Below are 19405 nucleotides of genomic sequence, written 5' to 3'. Positions count from 1 at the left end.
CACACCACAAAGTTCTGAGTGACTTCTTACATTGCAGTAGATAATTCACTTAGTAACTTATAGCACAGACCAAAGTATATTCCAGACAGTAAGAGTTAAGCATAAAATTGAGAGAAAACAAGAAATGAAACATTAGATATATGCTGCTCTCAGAGGGTTGCCTTTCTAGCTTTTTCTCATCTTTTGGGTCTCAGATCAAATGTTACCTTAGTTTTTTTTCCTGACCACCCCACTGAAGGAGGGTCTCCTTCCTCCATTTTCTTTTACTTTCTCCTATTTGTATCACCATGTGAATTTATTGTATTCATTTTTCTTTTTCTTTTTTTTTTTTTTTTTTTTATAGGAATGTAAGGTTCACTAGAGCAGGAACTTTCTAAGTATTTCTTGCTGTAACATCCTCGTACATTATCATTGTTCAACAAATATTTGTTGAATTTATGAGTAAATGAAAGACATTTGGGTAGTGTATTAACTTTCTAGGCTTCATATAATATAAAACCTAAATATGAGTAACTAGCAATAAGCCTTTCTCTCATAAAGTGCAAGAGCAAATAAAACAAAAGGGGAAAGCATAAAATACAGCAAGGGCTAAAGATACTTCTATAAGGTCACCTGTCCCCCTTAGGTGCCAACATGGCACTGGCCGAGCTTCTCTTCCTGATTTTACTCAAAACTTCTTCTCCTGGACATGAACTAGCACCCAATAGGCGCTCAACACCCCGCCCAGAACCCTAGCAACAAGGCTCCCCCAATCAACTCTCACCCCATGCCCCAGTCAGCCTCTTCCCCGCCCTATATAAGTGTGTGCATTTTTAAAATAAAGCAGGACTTCTCCGGTGATTTGCTTTGGACTATGACTCCATGCGCTTCTTTCAATTTCTTTATAAAGACACTCAAATTTTTATGTAAAACATAAAAATATGAACTGAAAATTTACATCAGAGGACACACAGATTGGAAACAGTTAACATGAGATTTTTTTTGATTTTTTTTCTTTTTTTTTTTTTTTTCGGAACTGGGATTAAACTCAGGGGCACTCAACCACTGAGCCATATCCCCAGCCGTACTTTGTATTTTATTTAGAGACAGGGTCTCACAGAATTGCTTAGCACCTTGCTTTTGCTGAGGCTGATTTTGAACTCTGGACCCTCCTGTCTCAGCCTCCGGAGTCACTGGGATTACAGGTGTGCATCATACAACATCAGATCTTCACAGTAATCAAAGAATTAGAAGTAAAACAATTTTGAGGTAACATTTTTGTACCAAGGAATTTAAAGGAAAATATGGTGCAATTTGGTGTTGGTGTGTGTTCTCATAGCATTGCAAGTTTATTTACTTTGGAAAGCAATATCCGAGTACTTGTTAAAGACATTTTAAAATATTTTGACCCACGATTCCTATTCCAGGAAAATTACCAAAAGAAAATAACAGATGTAATGCCAAGTGTAAAAAGATATTCTTTATAATATTTTCACAGTAAAACAGAATAGCTGTATTCACCAATAGAGGGACAATCACTTCTTTAGTTGAAGTATCAATCAAGGATGGAATTTCATGTTACCATGAAGTATTAACGTTCTGAGGATTATGAAGCAGCTTGTAAACATGGTCATACTACAACAATTTAAAATTGAAAATATTTAGAGAGAATGGTGGCACATAGCTTCCTCATCTTTCTCTCTTTGAGATAGGTTTTAGCTCTAAAATTACAGAATTAACTAAAGACACAAAAATTTAACTTCATGTTCACATCCTTCTATTATTAGGCCTCAAGTCTCTGACTGGCAGCCTTCCCCACATCTTCACTTGAAATTTATCATCTTTTGTGGCAAAACACTTGTTCTTCCCACCACAACCTGCTTCATATATTCAAAGAACTGGCAGTCCTGTGCAAAAAGGAAAAACGCTTTTTTAAAAAATTTGTGGGTTCACAGGTTCTCTCCCTTTTCATTTTTTTTTCCTTAAATGTTACATCTACTTTATAGTACAAAAATTGAAAACGCAGTTAAGGGTAAAAACTCAGCATTCCCTAGCAACCTTGCTTCCTTTTCTTGGTTCAATAGGAAACGCAGACTCCTGAAAGCTGCCGGGCGGCGGGCCTCCAGGAGGGCGCAACAAATAAAACGCACGCGCACCCGCCGTGCTGCTTTACGGCACGCGTCCCGCCCCTCCCGGTGCGGGAAGTGCGGAGCCGGCAAACATGGCCGCCGCCTGCTTCCTTTGCCGGTCTGCAGCTTCCCTGGCCGTCTTGTTGCTCTTGTCTTTCAGAAGCTTGGCAGCTAGTCAGCTCGAGGTAGGAGTTGGGCTCTTTTGATGAGTCGGCCCCAGGAGGACGGCTGTGTCGTGGCCGTGAGCGAGTAGCAGATGTCCGATACACTGTCGTTTGACAGGAGCCTCGTGGAATCTTAAATCTCACCAGCGCGAGCGGGTGGGGAGAGTGTCCCTGGAACCGGACAGGACCGTGTAGGTCAGTTCCGGTCTTTAAAATGATCAATTAAAGGAGTGAAATCCTTGGAAACAGAGGAGAATCTGCCTTTGCCCCTACGTGTGTGCAGTCCTTCCTGGCAGGAGAAATGTCAGCACCGGAGTGCAGCACCTACTTCCCTCCTACTGAATACGAGGCTTTTTTTTTTTTTTTTTTTTTTTTTTTTTGATTAGGGATTGAAACCAGGGACTCTTAATCACTGATCCACATCCACAGCCCTTTGTATTTATTTTATTTTGGGGCGGGAGCACCGGGGATTGAACTCGGGGTCCTTGACCGCAGATTCACATCCCCAGCCCTATTTTGTATTTTATTTAGAGACAGGGTCTTACCGAGTTGCTTAGCACCTCGCTTTTGCTGAGGCTGGTTTTGAACTCACGACCCTCCTGCCTCAACTTCCCGAGCCTCTGAGATTACAGGTTTGTGCCCCCACACCTGGCTACAGGGCTCTTTTGATAGCAGTCTGATGGGTACAGTGTTTATCCTGAGCTTCCCAGCTGCCTGCCTCCTCCACCCCCCTTTTAAACGTGGCCTAGAGACATTCTGATTCTTTATGTTTTTACTAACTCTGTACTTACATGGTTCTTCAGTTCTATAATTTCGATATCTAGCATCATTTTCAGGATTGCATGTTCGGCTGATTAAGGGGCCCAGAGAGTCAGCAGACATTTGAAAATCAGTGTCCAAAGTTTTATCGTATGTTTATCCCACTCCTTTTATAAAGGCAGGTAATGAAAAATCAAACACCTCTTTTCTCCTGCTTTTCATAACCTAAAAGTGTTGCTGGTAAACTAGAGACCTGGGAGTCCTAATTATCACTTAATTTTGTGTTCTGAGCTCTTATAAGTGTCTTCACCTCTGTAGTTCCACTGGTTTAATCTGGGCTTTGGTCATGTCTTGTCTAGACTATGGTAATTTATTTTGTTTCCTTTAGTCTTCTGTTCTCCCTTATATTTACTCATTAAGTCCCAGTTTTTCAATTCTGTGACCATAATAAAAATGCAAATATTGTTCAAAGTTACTGTAAGCATATGTGTTGCTTAATTTTCATTTTTATAGTTGTTCTACGTCTGGGGTGATGGGACAAAATGGGTTAATGCTAGTCTTCATAAAACGTAAGCCTGATTAAGTTATTTTGATTGAATCCTACTAATATTTCTTCATTGCTTATAAAATAAATTCTAAATACTGTGGTTTGTTCCTGCCTACTTTTCTAGTATTTCATATTGGAACCTCCCTACCTCTCAGCACCTTGAGCTTAGACCAGTGGTTACCAAACTTTTGAATACACACCTTGTTGATTTAAAAAAAAAAAAAAAAGATATTAAGCTTGAAGTTCTGTGTTTTTCTTTCTTTAGCCTAGTTGAATATCTTGCATACTTCATTTTGGGTACCACTGTTTTTGTTTTTGTTTTTGTTTTTGGTACCAGGTATGATTAACCACTGAGCTACATTCCCAGCCCTCCCCATCTCCTTTTTTTCCTTACTTTTGAGACAGTGTCTCCCTAAGTTGCTGAGGCTAGCTTTGAACTTGTGATCCTCCTGCCTCAGCCTCCTGAGCTGCTGGAACTACAGGTGTGTGTGCTGCTGTGGCTGACCGGCCCCATTGTTGTTGTTTTGTAGTTGTACAGTTGCTGTGCTTTTACACATTTTCAGGTTTTATACCTCCAGGTTCTTTTGTTCCTTTATTAGGTTTCAGTAACAACCTCTGTAGAACCTTTCCCTACCTCTTATTTTTCCCTTTACTATTGTAATTGGTACATTCAGCTAATATAGCAGTTATCCATTACAACTGATGTATTCTTTTTTTTACTTTACTTTTTTTTGTATCTTTTAAAAATTTGTTCTAATTAGTTATATATAACAGTAGAATGCATTTTGACATATCATACATAAATGGAGTATCATTCTCATTCTTCTGGTTGTACTTGATGTAGAATCATACCAGTTGTGTAGTCATATATGTACATAGGATAATAATGTCAAATTCATTCTACTATCCTTCCTGTCCTTATACCCCTCCCCTCCCTTCATTCCCCTCTACCTAATCCAGAGTAACTCTATTCTTCCCTACCTGCCCCTTCCTTATTGCGAATTTTATTCCACACCTCTCACTTAGAGTGCGGTAATTTCCTAAATGGTTTGTCTGGAGTTAGTCTTTTTTCCAATCTGTTCTCCAAGTTGCAGCCAGAATAATTTTTTAAAAATCCACATCTGATAATGTCATTGTTATGTACGTTAATGTTATTCTAAAGGTAAAGAACAAATCTTGAATAATTCAGATTTAAAAAAAATCATCATGACCCACAGATCCCCCTGCCTATATCTCCAATTCTTTTGCTGCTTCTTCCTTTCAGATGTCTAGTTATGCTAAACTTCTTTCAGCTTCTCAAACCTTTTAGCTCTTCTCTGACATTGGTCCACATTTCCTTTGTGTGGAATTGTCTTCCCTCCTTTCTTCATCTTTTGATCTTAGCCCAAATGCCACTTCTTTAGGGAAATGTTTTCTGATCGGGTCAGGTCCCTCTATTATACATTTTTTTTTTTTTTTTAAATACAGACTATCTTTGCTTTATAGGATTTATAGTTTGTTCTTATTTGCCAATTGGATAGTGATGCCTTTGAAGGCAAGTACTGTCACTATTTTTGCCTGTTATAGTATTCTGATCACTCAGGGCAGTGACTTGTCCAAAATGTCTAATGAGTGTGATGAATTAATGCTGTGTAGTAAAGTGATGTGTTTGTGTACTTGTCTTCCTTAGTAAATGCTGGAATTCTTAAGAGAAATAGCATGCTTTTTAGTGATTTTTATATCACTGTACATTATATGGTACCTGACACATACAAGGTGCTCCATTAACTATATATAGTTTGAATAACTTTACAGTGACTATATTGTCAATCAGTTACTACTTCAAAAATTTCACTAAAGTCTTAATGAGGTAAGAATATTGGGACTGGAAAATACATTAGAGATTATTTGGATCAAGTCTCATTTTCTGCATGACAAAAGTCATTTAAAGAGCTAAATGACCTACCCCTGTCTCCAGCCAGCCAGATTTTAGCTGAGATCTTCAAATTCTCAAGCCAGTACTTAATCCACTATAGGACTTTGCTTTCTTCATTATCTGGGCAACTATAAATAAAGGTTTGGAGGGGGAGGAAAAAATGTATATATATTCTACTCATACACATTTGAGTAGAACTTTTTATTTTATTGTCCCTGAAATTTTCCTGCTAGCCACATAATTAAAACAGCTAATATTGGTTGCACACCATGTTCCAATCCCCATTCTTGGATTTGGTGAGTTAGATAATGCTATTGCCATTTTATAGATAGAAAGTAGAGGCTAGTGAGTAATAGAGCCAGATTTGAATTGAAGCATTTCTACTGTTCTTGTAATTAATACTGTTTGGGAGCAGATGTGAGGTGAGCATGGTTTAGATATATTATTCTTTATAATTAAAATCATGTTCATGAGTCATCAAGTTGGTGATGGCAAATACTTAAACATCTTTAACAGATTAGTGAAATGGTATGTAGCAGTATGCTACAGGATATGTTCAATCAAATATATTGGTGAGTTTAAATAAAGTGCCCAGCACGTAGTAGGAATGGATATTGAATGAGTTTTAACGGGAAAGATATGAATTGTTATATGTGAAATTAAGACATGAGAAAAATCATTCACAGTTTCAAAAAACTGAATGGAAAATTAGAAGAATATGAGGAAGATTTGGCTGCATTTGAGATAAATTATTTAAAAACAAATAGTCCTCCAATAATAACCCCAGCAAAAACAAAAACAAAAATGCAGCAACTTTTATGGATGCATCGACACATCTGTCCGATCATTAATGTTTAATATTGTGACCAATATTAAAGAATGAGCATAATTGCAAAGATTTTAGAATATGAAAAGCAATGATTATTAAATGTTTCAAAAGACTTCTGTGAGACATTTGAGTAGTGATTGTTTTGGTTGGGGAAGTAGGAGATTATTTCTTATAACAAACTCATGGGGATTTAAAACTCTTGATATTATTAAAAGTGAAATATTAATATTTGAGAAGTTCTTGAAATAAACATTTTCATTGCAAAGAGTGATGAGTTTAATGAAGAGATTATCAGAGTACAATCTAAAGGGGGATTTTGAAATTTGTGGTTTTATGGTACAACTTTTATGTAATAGTTTCTCATTCTGAACCCATCATTCATATAGTTTCAGTTTTCTAGGGGATACTCTTGCTTTGTTCACTGCCAGTAATGGTGTGTTGTAGTATGTTTTCATTCAAAAAATTATTCAAAGCCTGGCATGGTGGCACATGTCTATAATCCGAGCTACTCCAGAGGGCAATTTGATGAGACTCTGTTTCACCAAAAAAAAAAAAAAAAAAAAAAAAAAAGATTGCTGGGATCTGGTGATGTAGCTCAGTGGTAGAGCACCCTTATGTTCAACCCCTAGTTACTTGCACCCCCCCCCCAAAAAAAAGTAAAAAGTTATTCAAAATTCACTATGTGCCAAACTTTAAAAATTTTTTATTTTTAAATTTGTTCTAATTAGTTACACGTGATGGTAGAATGCATTTTGATACATTGTACACAAATAGAGCACAAGTTCTCATTCTTCTGACTACATGGTGCAGAGTCATACAGTTGTGTAATCATACATGCATATAGGGTAATAATGTCTGTCTCATTCTACTGTCCTTCCCATCCTCACTGGCCCACCCCACCCCTTCCCTCACTTCCCTCTGTACAATCCAAAGTTTCTTCATTCTTCCCTCCCCCTCTCCCCCACTATGGATCAGCATCCGTTTATCAGAGAAAACATTTGGCCTTTGGTTTTGGGGATTGGCTTATTTCACTTAGCATGATATTCTCTAGTTCTATCCATTTACCTGCAAATGTCATAATTTCATTCTTCTTTAAGACTGAGTAATATTCCATTGTGTATATGTACCACAGTTTATCCATTCATCTGTTGAAGGGCATCTAGGTTGGTTCCACAGTTTAGCTATTGTGAATTGAGCTGTTATAAACATTGATGTTGCTGCATCACTGTAGTATTCTGATTTTAAGTCCTTTGGGTATAAACTGAGGAGTGGGATAACTGAGTCAAATGGTGGGTCCGTTGCAAGTTTTCTGAGGAATTTCCATACTGTTTTCCAGAGTGGTTGCACCAATCTGCAGTCCCACCGCAATGTATGAGTGTACCTTTTTCCCCACATCCTTGTGAACACCAATTATTGCTTGTATTCTTGATAATTGCCATTCTGACTGCAGTGAGAAAAAATACTAGAGTAGTTTTTATTTGCATTTCTCTAATTGCCAGAGATGATCATTGGTTCATGGTTGTTGATCTATCGTATTTCTTCTGTGAAGTGTCCAGTTCCTTAGCCTATTTATTGATTGGTTATTAATTTTTTTTGGTGTTTTTTGAATTCTTTATATATCCTGGAGATTAGTGCTCTGAGGTGCACGTGGTAAAGATTTTCTCCTATTTTGTAGGCTCTCTCTTCACATTATTGATTGTTTCCTTTTCTGAGAAGAAGCTTTTAAGTTTGAATCCATCCCATTTATTGGTTCTTAATTTTACTTCCTGCACTTTAGTAGTTTTATGAAGGAAGTCAGGTCCTAAGCCAACATGATGAAGATTTGGGCCTACTTTTCCTCCTGTTAGACTGAGGGTTTCTGTTCTAGTGCCTAAGTCTTTTTTTTTTTTTTTTTTTTTAATTATTATTTTTTAGTTGTAGATGGACACAATGCCTTTACTTTTTAAATTTATTTTTATGCGGTGCTGAGGATCAAACCCGTGTGCTAGGCAAGTGTACTACCACTGAGTCACAACCACAGCCCGTAGTGCCTAAGTCTTTGATCTACTTTGAGTTGATTTTTGTGCAGGGTAAGAGTTGGAGGTTTAATTTCATTTTGTTACAGTGGATTTTAAGTTTTCCCAGCACCATTTGTTGAATAGGCTATCTTCAATGTATGTTTTTGGTGCTTTTGTCTTTTGAAAAATAACTAAATAAAGAGACAATAATGTACAAAGTAAATGAGTTAATGGTATATAATGTGAGAAGGTAATAATGAAGAAAATATAAGGTAAAGAAAATGATGGGATGAAATTGCAGTCTGGCCCCCACCCCAGAACTGGGGATTGAATCCAGGGATGCTTTACCCCTAAACCACATCCCCAACCCTTTTTTTATATTTGAGTCAGCATCTCCTTAAGTTGCTGGGCCTACCTTTGAACTTGTGATCATTCTGGTGAGGTTGCAGTTTTAAACAATAGTCTTATAAAATTTTTTGAACAGATATCCTTATATTCTCTGTAAAGAACACTCTAATAGTTCTTAGGGTATGGGAAATAGTAAAATGTGACTTCTATAATAAACTTTCATTTGTGTATTGATTAATAGTTTTTTAAAGCAGAGACTCTTGCACATATATCTTTATAGACCAGTAAAATGGCACTGTGGTAGAGTTGACATTCTTTCATTTCTCATAGAAATAAATGAGTCTCTGAGTTTCTAGGGAGGTTTTTTAGTTTTTGTTTTTCGCGCGCATTTGTGGAAATCTAAGACCCTGATATGATATGCAAGCACTGAGCTATATCCTCAGTCCAGGAGTCAATCATCTTAATTAAGGTTACTTTGCTTAATTAGTGTCTTAAGCAAGACTGAAACCTAGATCTCCAGATTTCTAGTTTAGGGATGTCTTTCCATATTATTTTAAACTAGGGATTCCTTCCAACCCCCATATAGTATCTTAAACTAGGAGTTTTCCCCCCTCAATATGGTATCTTATGCTAATTTCTATTTGTTTCTTTATTTTGTTTATAAGGTCAAATACTAGTATCTTCAGAAACTTCTGTAAGATGATTGATAGTATAACCAAAAAAAAGTTCATGAGTCTTATCCATTAACAATCTTTATCATGGAAAATCGAAACTTTTTCTTAATCATTTTGCTTTCTTTGACTGATAGGATCAAGCAGAACAATTCTTTAGAAGTGGCCATACAAACAACTGGGCTGTTTTGGTAAGTATATTGTATAACTGTATACTTACCATTCACATTACTTATGTGTCTGAAAAATTTTGCATGAATCAAATTTTTGAAATTAAAATCTATTTCCTTTATTTTTTTAACAGAAAATCTTTATTTTGAGATAACTATATTTTAAATTGATGACATCAACCAGAAGTATTCTAATACTATTCCTTGCCCTTATTTATTTGTCAAGCAGTAATTTGTAAATAAATATAAGAATAAACTAGGGCTGCTATTGTGAAAGGAAGCATTTTATAAAATGTAGAATTATTTTAAGCTGGAAATGAGTGTTTATATTTTTTCTTTCTAACATTAGTTTATAGTTGCTTTACTTATGCTATTTTATTTTTATAATTGTTTACAAAAATAGCTAATTATAATTGTAGAAAATTCAAATTACAATACAGAAAGGTTTAAAAGAAGACAGATTATATTGTGTGATTTTTTTACCTCAATTACAATAAAAAACAAAAGAGAGGGGAAATATCTTCAATTCACACATTCCAGTACTATTTTGGTGACCCCTTCTCCTTTTAAAGAAGAAAAATATAAAGCATAAAATAGATTCATGATTTTATATAACTGGAATTATAAAATACCTGCTATTTTTCAGTGCCTAGCTTATTTTGGGACTCCTTCTCTGCAGATATGTGTCTTTTCCATAGGCTGTATTGTTTCTTAGGAATGTACCATTATCTGGAGATAAGCTTTTAGATTCTAAAATTTTCATTATTTAATCATAGTTGTGTTGAATATTTTCATTTTACGTACATTTTTGCGAACTTGATTGATTTTTATCTCTTTTTATTTTTTTCTCTTTTTTGGTCCTGAGGATTGAACCTAGCAACTATCTACCAGTGAGCTGTATCCCCAGCCCTTTTTATTTTGAAACAGGGTCTCTCTAAGTTGCCTATGCTGGTCTACAACTTGTGATCCTTTTGCCTTCTCCTCCCGAATAGCTGGGATTACAGGAGTGCTCTATAGTATAAAGCTTAGCTGATTTTCTTTTTTGGATAAATTCCTAGGAATAAAAATACTAAGTTATGGAACATGATTGCCTCCAGAAAGGTTATGCCCTTTCTTCTAAACCTAAGTTGACTGTGCATTAACTTGCTTCTTTTTGGCTGCTGAAAAACAATTAAATTTTGTTTCAGTTTGCATTGGTTCAATTATTACTAAGGTTTGTTTATTGGCCTATTTTTTTCTTTTGCCTTTTTTCTGTTTGGTGCAAAATAACATTTTTAATTTATCTAGATTAAGAAATTTGTATTTTTTCATTCTACTAATAGAATACGTGTAATCAATTTTACTTTTTTTTATTTGGATAATAGTTTCACTTGTGGGGTTTCATTGAATGACATTTACATGGTTAGAAAATTGAATAAGTTTGACTTACTGAAAAAATATGTAAAGAAGTTATCCTACTCTGTTCCCTTTTGCTATAAAACATAGAAGAGACTATGCAGTGTATAAAGAATAAAGGTTTATGTGGCTCACATTTCGAGAGACTTGAAAGTCCAAGAACATGGTTCTAGCATTCCCTCTGTATCTGATAATGACCTTCTTGCTGCATTACATCATGGCAAAGTGTATCGTGTGGTGAGAAAGAGTGAATTTGCTAGCTAAGGTCTCTTCCTCTTGTAAGGCCACTGATACCATCACTGGTGGGGGCAGGAATCCCACCCTGATGACCTTATCTTATTCTGAGTACCTCTGAAAGGCTTCCAAGTATCATCAACATATGAAATTGGGTATTAAGTTTCCAACACATGAACTTTGGATGTCACATTCAAATGAGAGCCATGAGCTATTGATAGCAATGAGGAAAGAATGTAAAGAGTAAGTTCAAAGAGGCAGGAAAGAAAGCTGATTTTTGTGAAGAAGAAAGGAAACAAAGCATGTGCAGCATCTCAAAGCCATTAATTCATGCTGGAAAAGAAAGAAAACAGGAGCACAAATTATAAGAGCAGTGGAAGTGTAAAGGAGATAGAGGAATTCAACTAAAGTGCAGAACAAGCATATAAGACTTTGCCAAAGTAGAATGTTTGAGGCCTTATAAGTTTATTAAGAATTGTTGATAAAAGTATGTAATTATCTACTGGTTGCTATGTGTATTTGTATCAGATGTAATTGTATTGTGATTAAATAGAATAGTATAACATGAGTTCATGGCTCTTATTCTTGTTATCCCTCATAAGAGATTTTATAAAGGAATTTTATAAAAGCTGCTTGAGATAAGCGAAGAGGTTTTCAGTGACTACTTAAAAGTGAGGAAAATTATCAGGAACCAGGACTGATAATTTTTAGGTTTATACTTATTAGACAATATAATAGATGCAAAAAGCTTTCATGTATGCGTGACATGCAATGAAAATCCTGGTTTTTATTATTATGGTTTTATTATGATTGATTCAGATGCAAATTGTTATATATATATATATTTTTTTTTTTTTTTTTTTTTTCCAGCTTCAGTTAGGGAACCTGTGGGGTTTTTTTTCCTAGTTTTTTTGGGCAGTGACTTGTTTTCCAGCTTTTTGGTTTTCAGTTTTGCTAGTACAGGCAATGCTATAGTGAAAAGCCTTCAGTACATATTTTGCACATTTACCTGAGCTAAATGAAAAGATATGTACATTTTCAAACTTGATGTGTATTGCAAATTACTTTCTTAAAAGGTTTATATTAATTTTTAGATATCCATCAGTCAGCTCTGAGTACTTATTTCCCCACATGCTTGACAATGCTATTCATTTTAAGTCGAAATTGGTCAATCTGATTTGTTTTTAAAGAATGGCTGAAGTTGGGTGAGCAATTTTGAATTTCATCACCCATTTATAATGCTTTTGATATGACATGCTTGTTCTTATCCTTTTCTCTTTTTAAAAATTAGTGTGTTAATTTTTTATTAATTATAATTGAGAAAATTACATAATATATATCATATATTATACATAATATTATAATAATATAACTTTGAGTTTTTCATTGTTAGGATTTTATTTTATTTTTTGGAGGGAGGAACCAGGGATTGAACTCAGGGACACTACACCACTGATGTTTATCACCAGCCCTATTTTGTATTTTATTAGAGACAGGATCTCACTGAATTGCTCCGCACCTTTCCATTGCTGAGGCTGGCTTTGAACTTGAGATCCTCCTGCCTCAGCCTCCTGAGCCGCTGGGATTATAGGTGTGTGCCACTGCGCCTGGCTGATATTTTTGACATATGGAGTTTTATATTTTTATGTGGTCCAAAAATTTTGTCTTCTCTTTATTGGATTCTAGGATGAAAATTTACTTTAATTAAACAAAATCATATAGTTCCTTTTTATTTGGCAGAGGCAAGAGCATTTATATTAACCTCAAAATTGTCATTATATCTACTGTAAGCACAGGCATGTGGTAGGAGGAAGGAGTGTGCTTGATTAGATACACTACTAACTGACCCCAGTCTTTTTTGTTAGTTCAGGGGTTTTAAAATGCATTTTCTTATGTGTATTTAAAACAATTTTGTATAGTATGTTTTAGCCTGTGTTCTAAATGTCTCGAAAGTAAGAAAGTAATCAAGGGTGAAACAAATATTATATAACCCAAGGTAGCTAATTTTCTCTATTCTGTGAAGAGATTAAGGGTATTTTCTTTGATTCTAAACAATTAATCTTTTACAAATAGGTATGTTATAGAAATGCAGAAATTGAGAGTAACTAAGTTGGTTCAATATTTGATTAAATTCCTTGAAGATTTTTTTTTTCTCTTAAACTGAATGGTGTCTTATATTTGTTATGTTATGAAAGGCCTGTCTTTAGAGAGATGGTTTATTGACTGTTCTTTATGTTCTTTTTTGTTTCTAAGCCTGAAATTCTTTCTTCAGGCATTTCTTTATCATACCTAAAGAAAAATAATTCTGTGATTCCATGGCTTATTTTTGACTCGTAAAAATCATGTATTTGTTTTAATACTTTAGGTGTGTACATCCCGATTCTGGTTTAATTATCGACATGTTGCAAATACTCTTTCTGTTTACAGAAGTGTCAAGAGGCTAGGTATTCCTGACAGGTAAGAAGTCTTAATTAATTTTGAACTGCAGTAAAGATAACCCTTAGATGACTGTTACTATACTTGTGTTTCTATTGAAAGAGGTAAAGAAAACTTATTTGAATTGTTTTCGTTCTTGTTAGAACAAACCTTCATGTGTAAAGCAAATGTTACTTAAGATATTAATGATAAATTACATAAAGGAACAATCAAATATCAAGGTAAAAATATTAGATAAAGTATAATTGTTTAGTGTTACATATTTTTTAAAAGCTTAGGGTACTTAATTGCAGGGAACAGAGGGCAGTTCTGACTGATTCAAGCAGAAAAGGGACTGTTGATAGCATATTGATTAGTTGAATCCTGGGAAGGCTGTAACCTTAAATCGAAACAAGAAAGACTAGATAGCAGAAAAAACATAACTAAAAATTGAAATAAAACCAGTCTGGTGACAAACGATATGGCTGCAAATTGAGGAAGGCTAGATTTGACTGCAGCCTGGCTGCTACTTTTTTTGTAATTCTTTAGATATCGATAGATCTTTATTTTATTCTTTTATTTATATGTGGTGCTGAGAATTGAACCCAGTGCCTCACACATGCTAAGCAAGCCCTCCACTATTGAGCCACAATCCCAGCCCCTGGCTGCCACTTTTACCTTTGGAAACTTAATGGTGATGCTGCCTCCTTCTGTCAGAATCCAACCTTTATGGTCTCAACTTCTTAGTGTCTCCAGATTTTACAGAGTAAGATAAGAAGGGTAACTGGTAGGAGGAGTATGTGGCATTGCCAGTTTTTATGGGTCCTGTTTTCTATGAAGATTAATAAAGTGGGGGCAATTCTTAATTACAGGGAGGGAGTTCAGGTACTAGGCAGCACCCCACACCTCCACCAGGATCATGTCCTCTCCATTTGGTTTATTTTTGGTAAATTTGTTTTTTCTACCAAAGCAGTGATAGCAAGAAACTAGTCAGTTTGATTTATTTAATACCTGTGTAGAAAGAGCTTTTGTACTGAGATTGAGTTCAAAATCTGGCTTACGATGATTTTGGTTATGTCACTTCACCGTACTAAGACTGTTTTCTCATCTTTTAACTGGTGCTAATAGTACCTTGTTTGCAGGATTCAGGTTCTTACAGTAAAACAGAGATATGAATAAAGTGCTGCCGGAGCAGAAGGCAAGCAGTGTATGACTCAGGAAACAAAGCTATATTACATTCTAAGTAAATAGATCATTTTATCCTGAGAAACTAACAAAACTATAATTCCTGTGTTTCATCTGAAAGTAAAGACAACTAGATAATGTTACTGTTTAAAAAATTACATTAAATTAAGTCTGAGAAAGAGATTGATTTGTTGTATCACATATATAATCTTGTCATTCGTCAGTTGGTTTTTCTGATAGGTCTCTAGGCTTAGTCCTTTGATTTTTAACTGCTCTTGCTTTCTCTGCCGTATTTATTCCTTTAGGGAATCACTATGTGTGGTTTAGCAATAACTAGTAGTTTTTACTTTAGTAAACAAGTTTTCAACTGTTCCATGAATCAATCATTAGGATACATTTCAACAATTTAAATAAGATTTGTAAGATATTTTTAGAAATAGAAAATAGCAATAGGATATATTATTTTGTATTATTCTTAGTAGGTTTGCCTCTAGGCTTCTGACGAATTTTCTTTAAAGTCTTATGTCTGTGCCAGGTGATTGCTTACCTATATCTCTGTTTATGAAGTTTTTGTTTTGGAGGTGAATTGGGAATTTAAACTATTTTTGATTTAACAAATAGAAATCAATAGAGGTGGCATACACCTGTAATCCCCAGCAGCTTGGGAGGTTGAGGCAGGAGGATTGAAAGTTCAAAGCCATCCCTCGCAATTTAGCGAGGCCTGAAGCAACAGTGTCTCAAAAATAAAAAGGGCTGGGAACGTGTTTCAGTGGGTAAGTGACCCCAGGTTCAAAACTTGGTACCAAAAAAACTAAACCAAACCAAACCAAACAAAACCTCAAAAAACAACAAAAAAAGAAGTCAATAGAAAAGATTATTTTGCTTTTGGCCTGTTATCATAGTTGTTCCTGTTTTTGATGACTGTTAACATTTAACTCCCACCTGGAATTAAGTGTAAAAATAATGATTATAGGTAAGCATTGGTCATAAAGTAACAAATTTTTATGAAATAACAGTTTGAAAATATAATATCATTAAGGACAGTTTTCAGTTTTAAAATTTGAATTTCAAAATACATGATGAATTTATTTTATACATTATACAGCATTTTTAAGTTAAAATGGTATTGTCATAGTTTCTGTCCTAATCCCAGAAATAAGCCTGAGGGAAATGATTAGTTATTGTATTTAATAAAAATTGTGAATAATGTTCTAATTTATTTTTAAAGGAGCATTTTATCTTTGTCTAGAGATGCAAAGTATTTGTATTTAGATTTTCCATATTGTTTAATTTAGAAATTTGTCCATGTCAAAAATAATTTACTAAAATACATGACATAGACGATTGTCATTTGCTTTGGGAGTTCGCACCGTCTCTGTAGGTTCTATTTGAAAGACTACAGAGATTATATCCCTATTCTTGTTCTGATATCTCTCTAGTCTTCTGTTTGTATTTCATACTTTCCTGCCGTGCTGAATTCTTTCCCATGCCTGAATAATTATCTATAGTTCATGGCTACCCCAACCAGTTTTGATTCTGAATCACTTGTGGTGCATATTGAAAATACAAAGTTCTCAGCACCTCCTTGGAGATTTGGGAGATTCTAATTCATTAAATTTTCAGTGAGGCCCATATAAAGTTTGGTGTTTGGTTCTGATATATAACCAAATTTGGGGAGCACAGCTTTAATTTTTACTTGATCTGCTAAATTTACTTTACTCATATAATTTGTGACTCTTATAAAAACATTTCCTGACTCCCTTATTTGCTTCTACAAGTGTAAATGTTTATTTTCAGATGGGTGAAAAATTGTGAATAGTGTTCTAATTTATTTTTAAAGGAGCATTTTAAGTATTATATTGTAACCTAACCCTAACCCTAACCATAATCCTAACCCTCATTAGGTTGTAAACTCTGTGAAGGAAACAAGGATTGCGTTTCTTTTCCTGTTGTGCTAGAGATCAAACCCAGGGCCTTGGACACGTTAGGCAAGCTACATTTGCAGTTCCCAAGGATTGTGTTTTATTTCATTTTGTACTTCTAGCATCTACTACAGTGTCTGACACATAGTAGGTGCTTAAAAGAAGTTGGATAAATAAATAACACATGACTATGAATTATTTTATCACTTACACATAGCAAACACAAGCTTCCATTTTAAAATTAAAAATATTTATATTCCCTAAATTGTATTAGTCTGGTTTTCAGAAAATGTTAATCTGATATTTAAGACATTAATAAATATGTTGCCAGAATTTTACACTAAAATATTTACTCAGGGAAAAGTGATATTAATATTGTCACTGGGCAATGAGTCCTATGGTTCTTGTCTTCCCAAAAGACAGGTTTCTGTTGAGAGACTCAAATAGAATAGCAAAAAGGAATAGTGAAAAGGAAGTACGCTCCAGTGAGCATGGAGTGAGTGGTCCTGAGATGGGTAGCTTCCTGTATTTTGGGTTGTGGCCTTTTATGTCCTGCTTGGGATCTTCCCATCCCAAGGATTATTCATTTGGGGTGGTTACAGCTGTCCTGCCTAACCCCCAAACTTGGCTATGTTGGCAGTTTCCCCAGCATAGACTATATCCATTTTTTTTCAGTTGGACAGAGAGCTCTCTGACTGGTAGAAGGTGGTCCCTGGGTGTTGCAATAGCCAGCTGAGTGCCACGGGGAGCCTGAATTTCCTTTCCCTGCCTCCCTTACTCAAATCTGTCTAGCTACCTGTTTAACATAGTTCTGTGGGAAAGTGAAAATACCCACTTGTAAAACCCTCATAAGTGCTTTACAGCTTGACTATAACAATTTAATATCCATCAGGAGTTGTGTTGTCCACCTGGTGCCCACACTTTTTTCTGTAACCATACCCAGTGTTTGGAGATTTTTTTATTTGTCTGATTTTAGCTTCCTGAAATGCTTCATTATATTTAGGCAATTTTTCTGCCCTCAAATAATTATTTTGACTGAAATCCCTGTTTAGCTACCTCAAGTGTGCTTACTATGATTAAGAAAGAAAAAGGGCATTAAGCAGAGAATAGGTTCTAAAGTCTGTATGTGAAGCAAAAATTGAGCCAAAATACCTCTGAAAAAATTTTTAAGTAGCATATAAATTATAGTATAGCATTGTGTTTTATCAAGCTTAACAGCTGGTTTTTCCTTCGGTGCTTGAACAGATTACTATTTTTATTTTGTCTGAGCACTGGATAAAGTGGTTTACCTATGAGTAAGAACCGTTTTATATGAAAAAATATATATATTTAACTCCAGAATTAAGATGCTCTTGCTGTGAAAGGCACATGGGCCTTGAGGCTGACTTAGGGAACAGATTCAAAGCTATGTCTCATGTTTACTCTGGGGAATAGATACATTTTAGTAGTAGGTTGAGAGAGATTTTAAAAACATTTTTTTTAACAGATTAGGGAATGAGATTTAAGTTCGTGGAGTAAAATGTGTAGGTAATTTTTCTTAAAACATGATTTAGCTCTACTACAAGTTGGGTGGATCTGAGTTTATGTAATTATTACAGTTTGATGACTTGTCTATCATTAAATCTAATAGTTTTTCTTTTGATCTGCCTAACACTGTTTTTTCCATATTTCATACTTCAATCATTATATGAGACTAATTTTCCTAATTTAAACCTTTAGTTCTTCATTTTCCTTTATTCAGAAACTTTTAGTCTTTGCAGATAAGGTTTAAATTTCTTTTCCTGCTACCGAAGAATATTTTTACAATCTCATTCCAAATGTGACATTCAGATCATTTCATTTGCTTAGCCTTCAGCCAATTCCTTCTTGTCAGTGCCCATATTAGCTTCTGTTTAATTGCCTTAACTGGTCTTTCACCTATAGTTCTTCTTCCCTCCTTCCTGGTGTTCTTTTTTTTGTCGGGGGGAGACTGAGGCAAGAGGATTACAAGTTCTGGGACAGCCTTAGCAACTTAGGCTCTAAGCAGTCCTGTCTCAACATAAAAAATAAAAACGACTGAGGATGTGGGTCAGTGGTTAAGTGCCCCTGAGTTCAGTCCCCAGTACTAAAGAAAACCCCAAAGAACAAGACAACAACAACAACAACAAAAACCCCAAGGAAGTTAATTGCTGGAGATATGAAGAAAAAGGAACACTTTTACACTGTTGGTGGCATTGTAACTTAGTACAACTGTAACAGTGGTCCACTTTATGCTTTGAATATAGCCCTTACTGCTTTGTCACTGAAACTTATTTTTTTTTTATTAAAATCTTTTTTGTTTTTACAGACTGCATTTTGATTCAATGTACACAAATGGGGTACAACTTTTCATTTCTATGGTTGTACACATTATAGATTCACACCATTCATGTAATCATACATATACATAGGGTAATACTGTCTGTTTCATTCTACTATCTTTCTGTCCCCCACCCTTTCCCACCCTATTTTCCTCTACACTAAAGTTCCTTCATTCTTCTCTTCCCCCCACCCCCCCCATCGTTATATATTGTCATGCACTTATCAGAGAAAACATTTGGCCTTTGGTTTTTTGGGCTTGCCCTATTTCATGTAGCATATTTTCCAACTTCATCCATTTACCAGCAAATGCCATAATTTGATTCTTCTTTATGGCTGAGCAATATTCCATTGTGTATATATACCACAGTTTCTTTATACATTCATCAATTGAAGGGCATCTAGGTTG

At 35.0% G+C, this 19405-nt stretch overlaps 1 protein-coding gene across 1 annotated transcript in view; it reads left to right on the top strand.

Annotated features, from left to right (window-relative positions):
* The first annotated feature begins 2160 nt into the window (after positions 1–2160).
* Positions 2161–19405, top strand: part of PIGK (phosphatidylinositol glycan anchor biosynthesis class K) — a 125694-nt gene continuing 108449 nt past the window's right edge. The window contains exons 1-3 of the mRNA XM_079129160.1: positions 2161–2293; positions 9476–9529; positions 13503–13594. Coding sequence (XP_078985286.1) covers positions 2201–2293; positions 9476–9529; positions 13503–13594 — 239 coding nt within the window. The 5' untranslated portion in view covers positions 2161–2200. The remainder of the gene's footprint in view (positions 2294–9475; positions 9530–13502; positions 13595–19405) is intronic.

This window comes from Sciurus vulgaris (genome assembly GCF_902686455.1).
Source record: "Sciurus vulgaris genome assembly, chromosome: 1".
Classification (NCBI taxonomy): Eukaryota; Metazoa; Chordata; class Mammalia; order Rodentia; family Sciuridae; genus Sciurus; species Sciurus vulgaris.
Note: the sequence above shows the minus strand (reverse complement) of the source record. Positions and strands in the feature narration are given on the sequence as shown.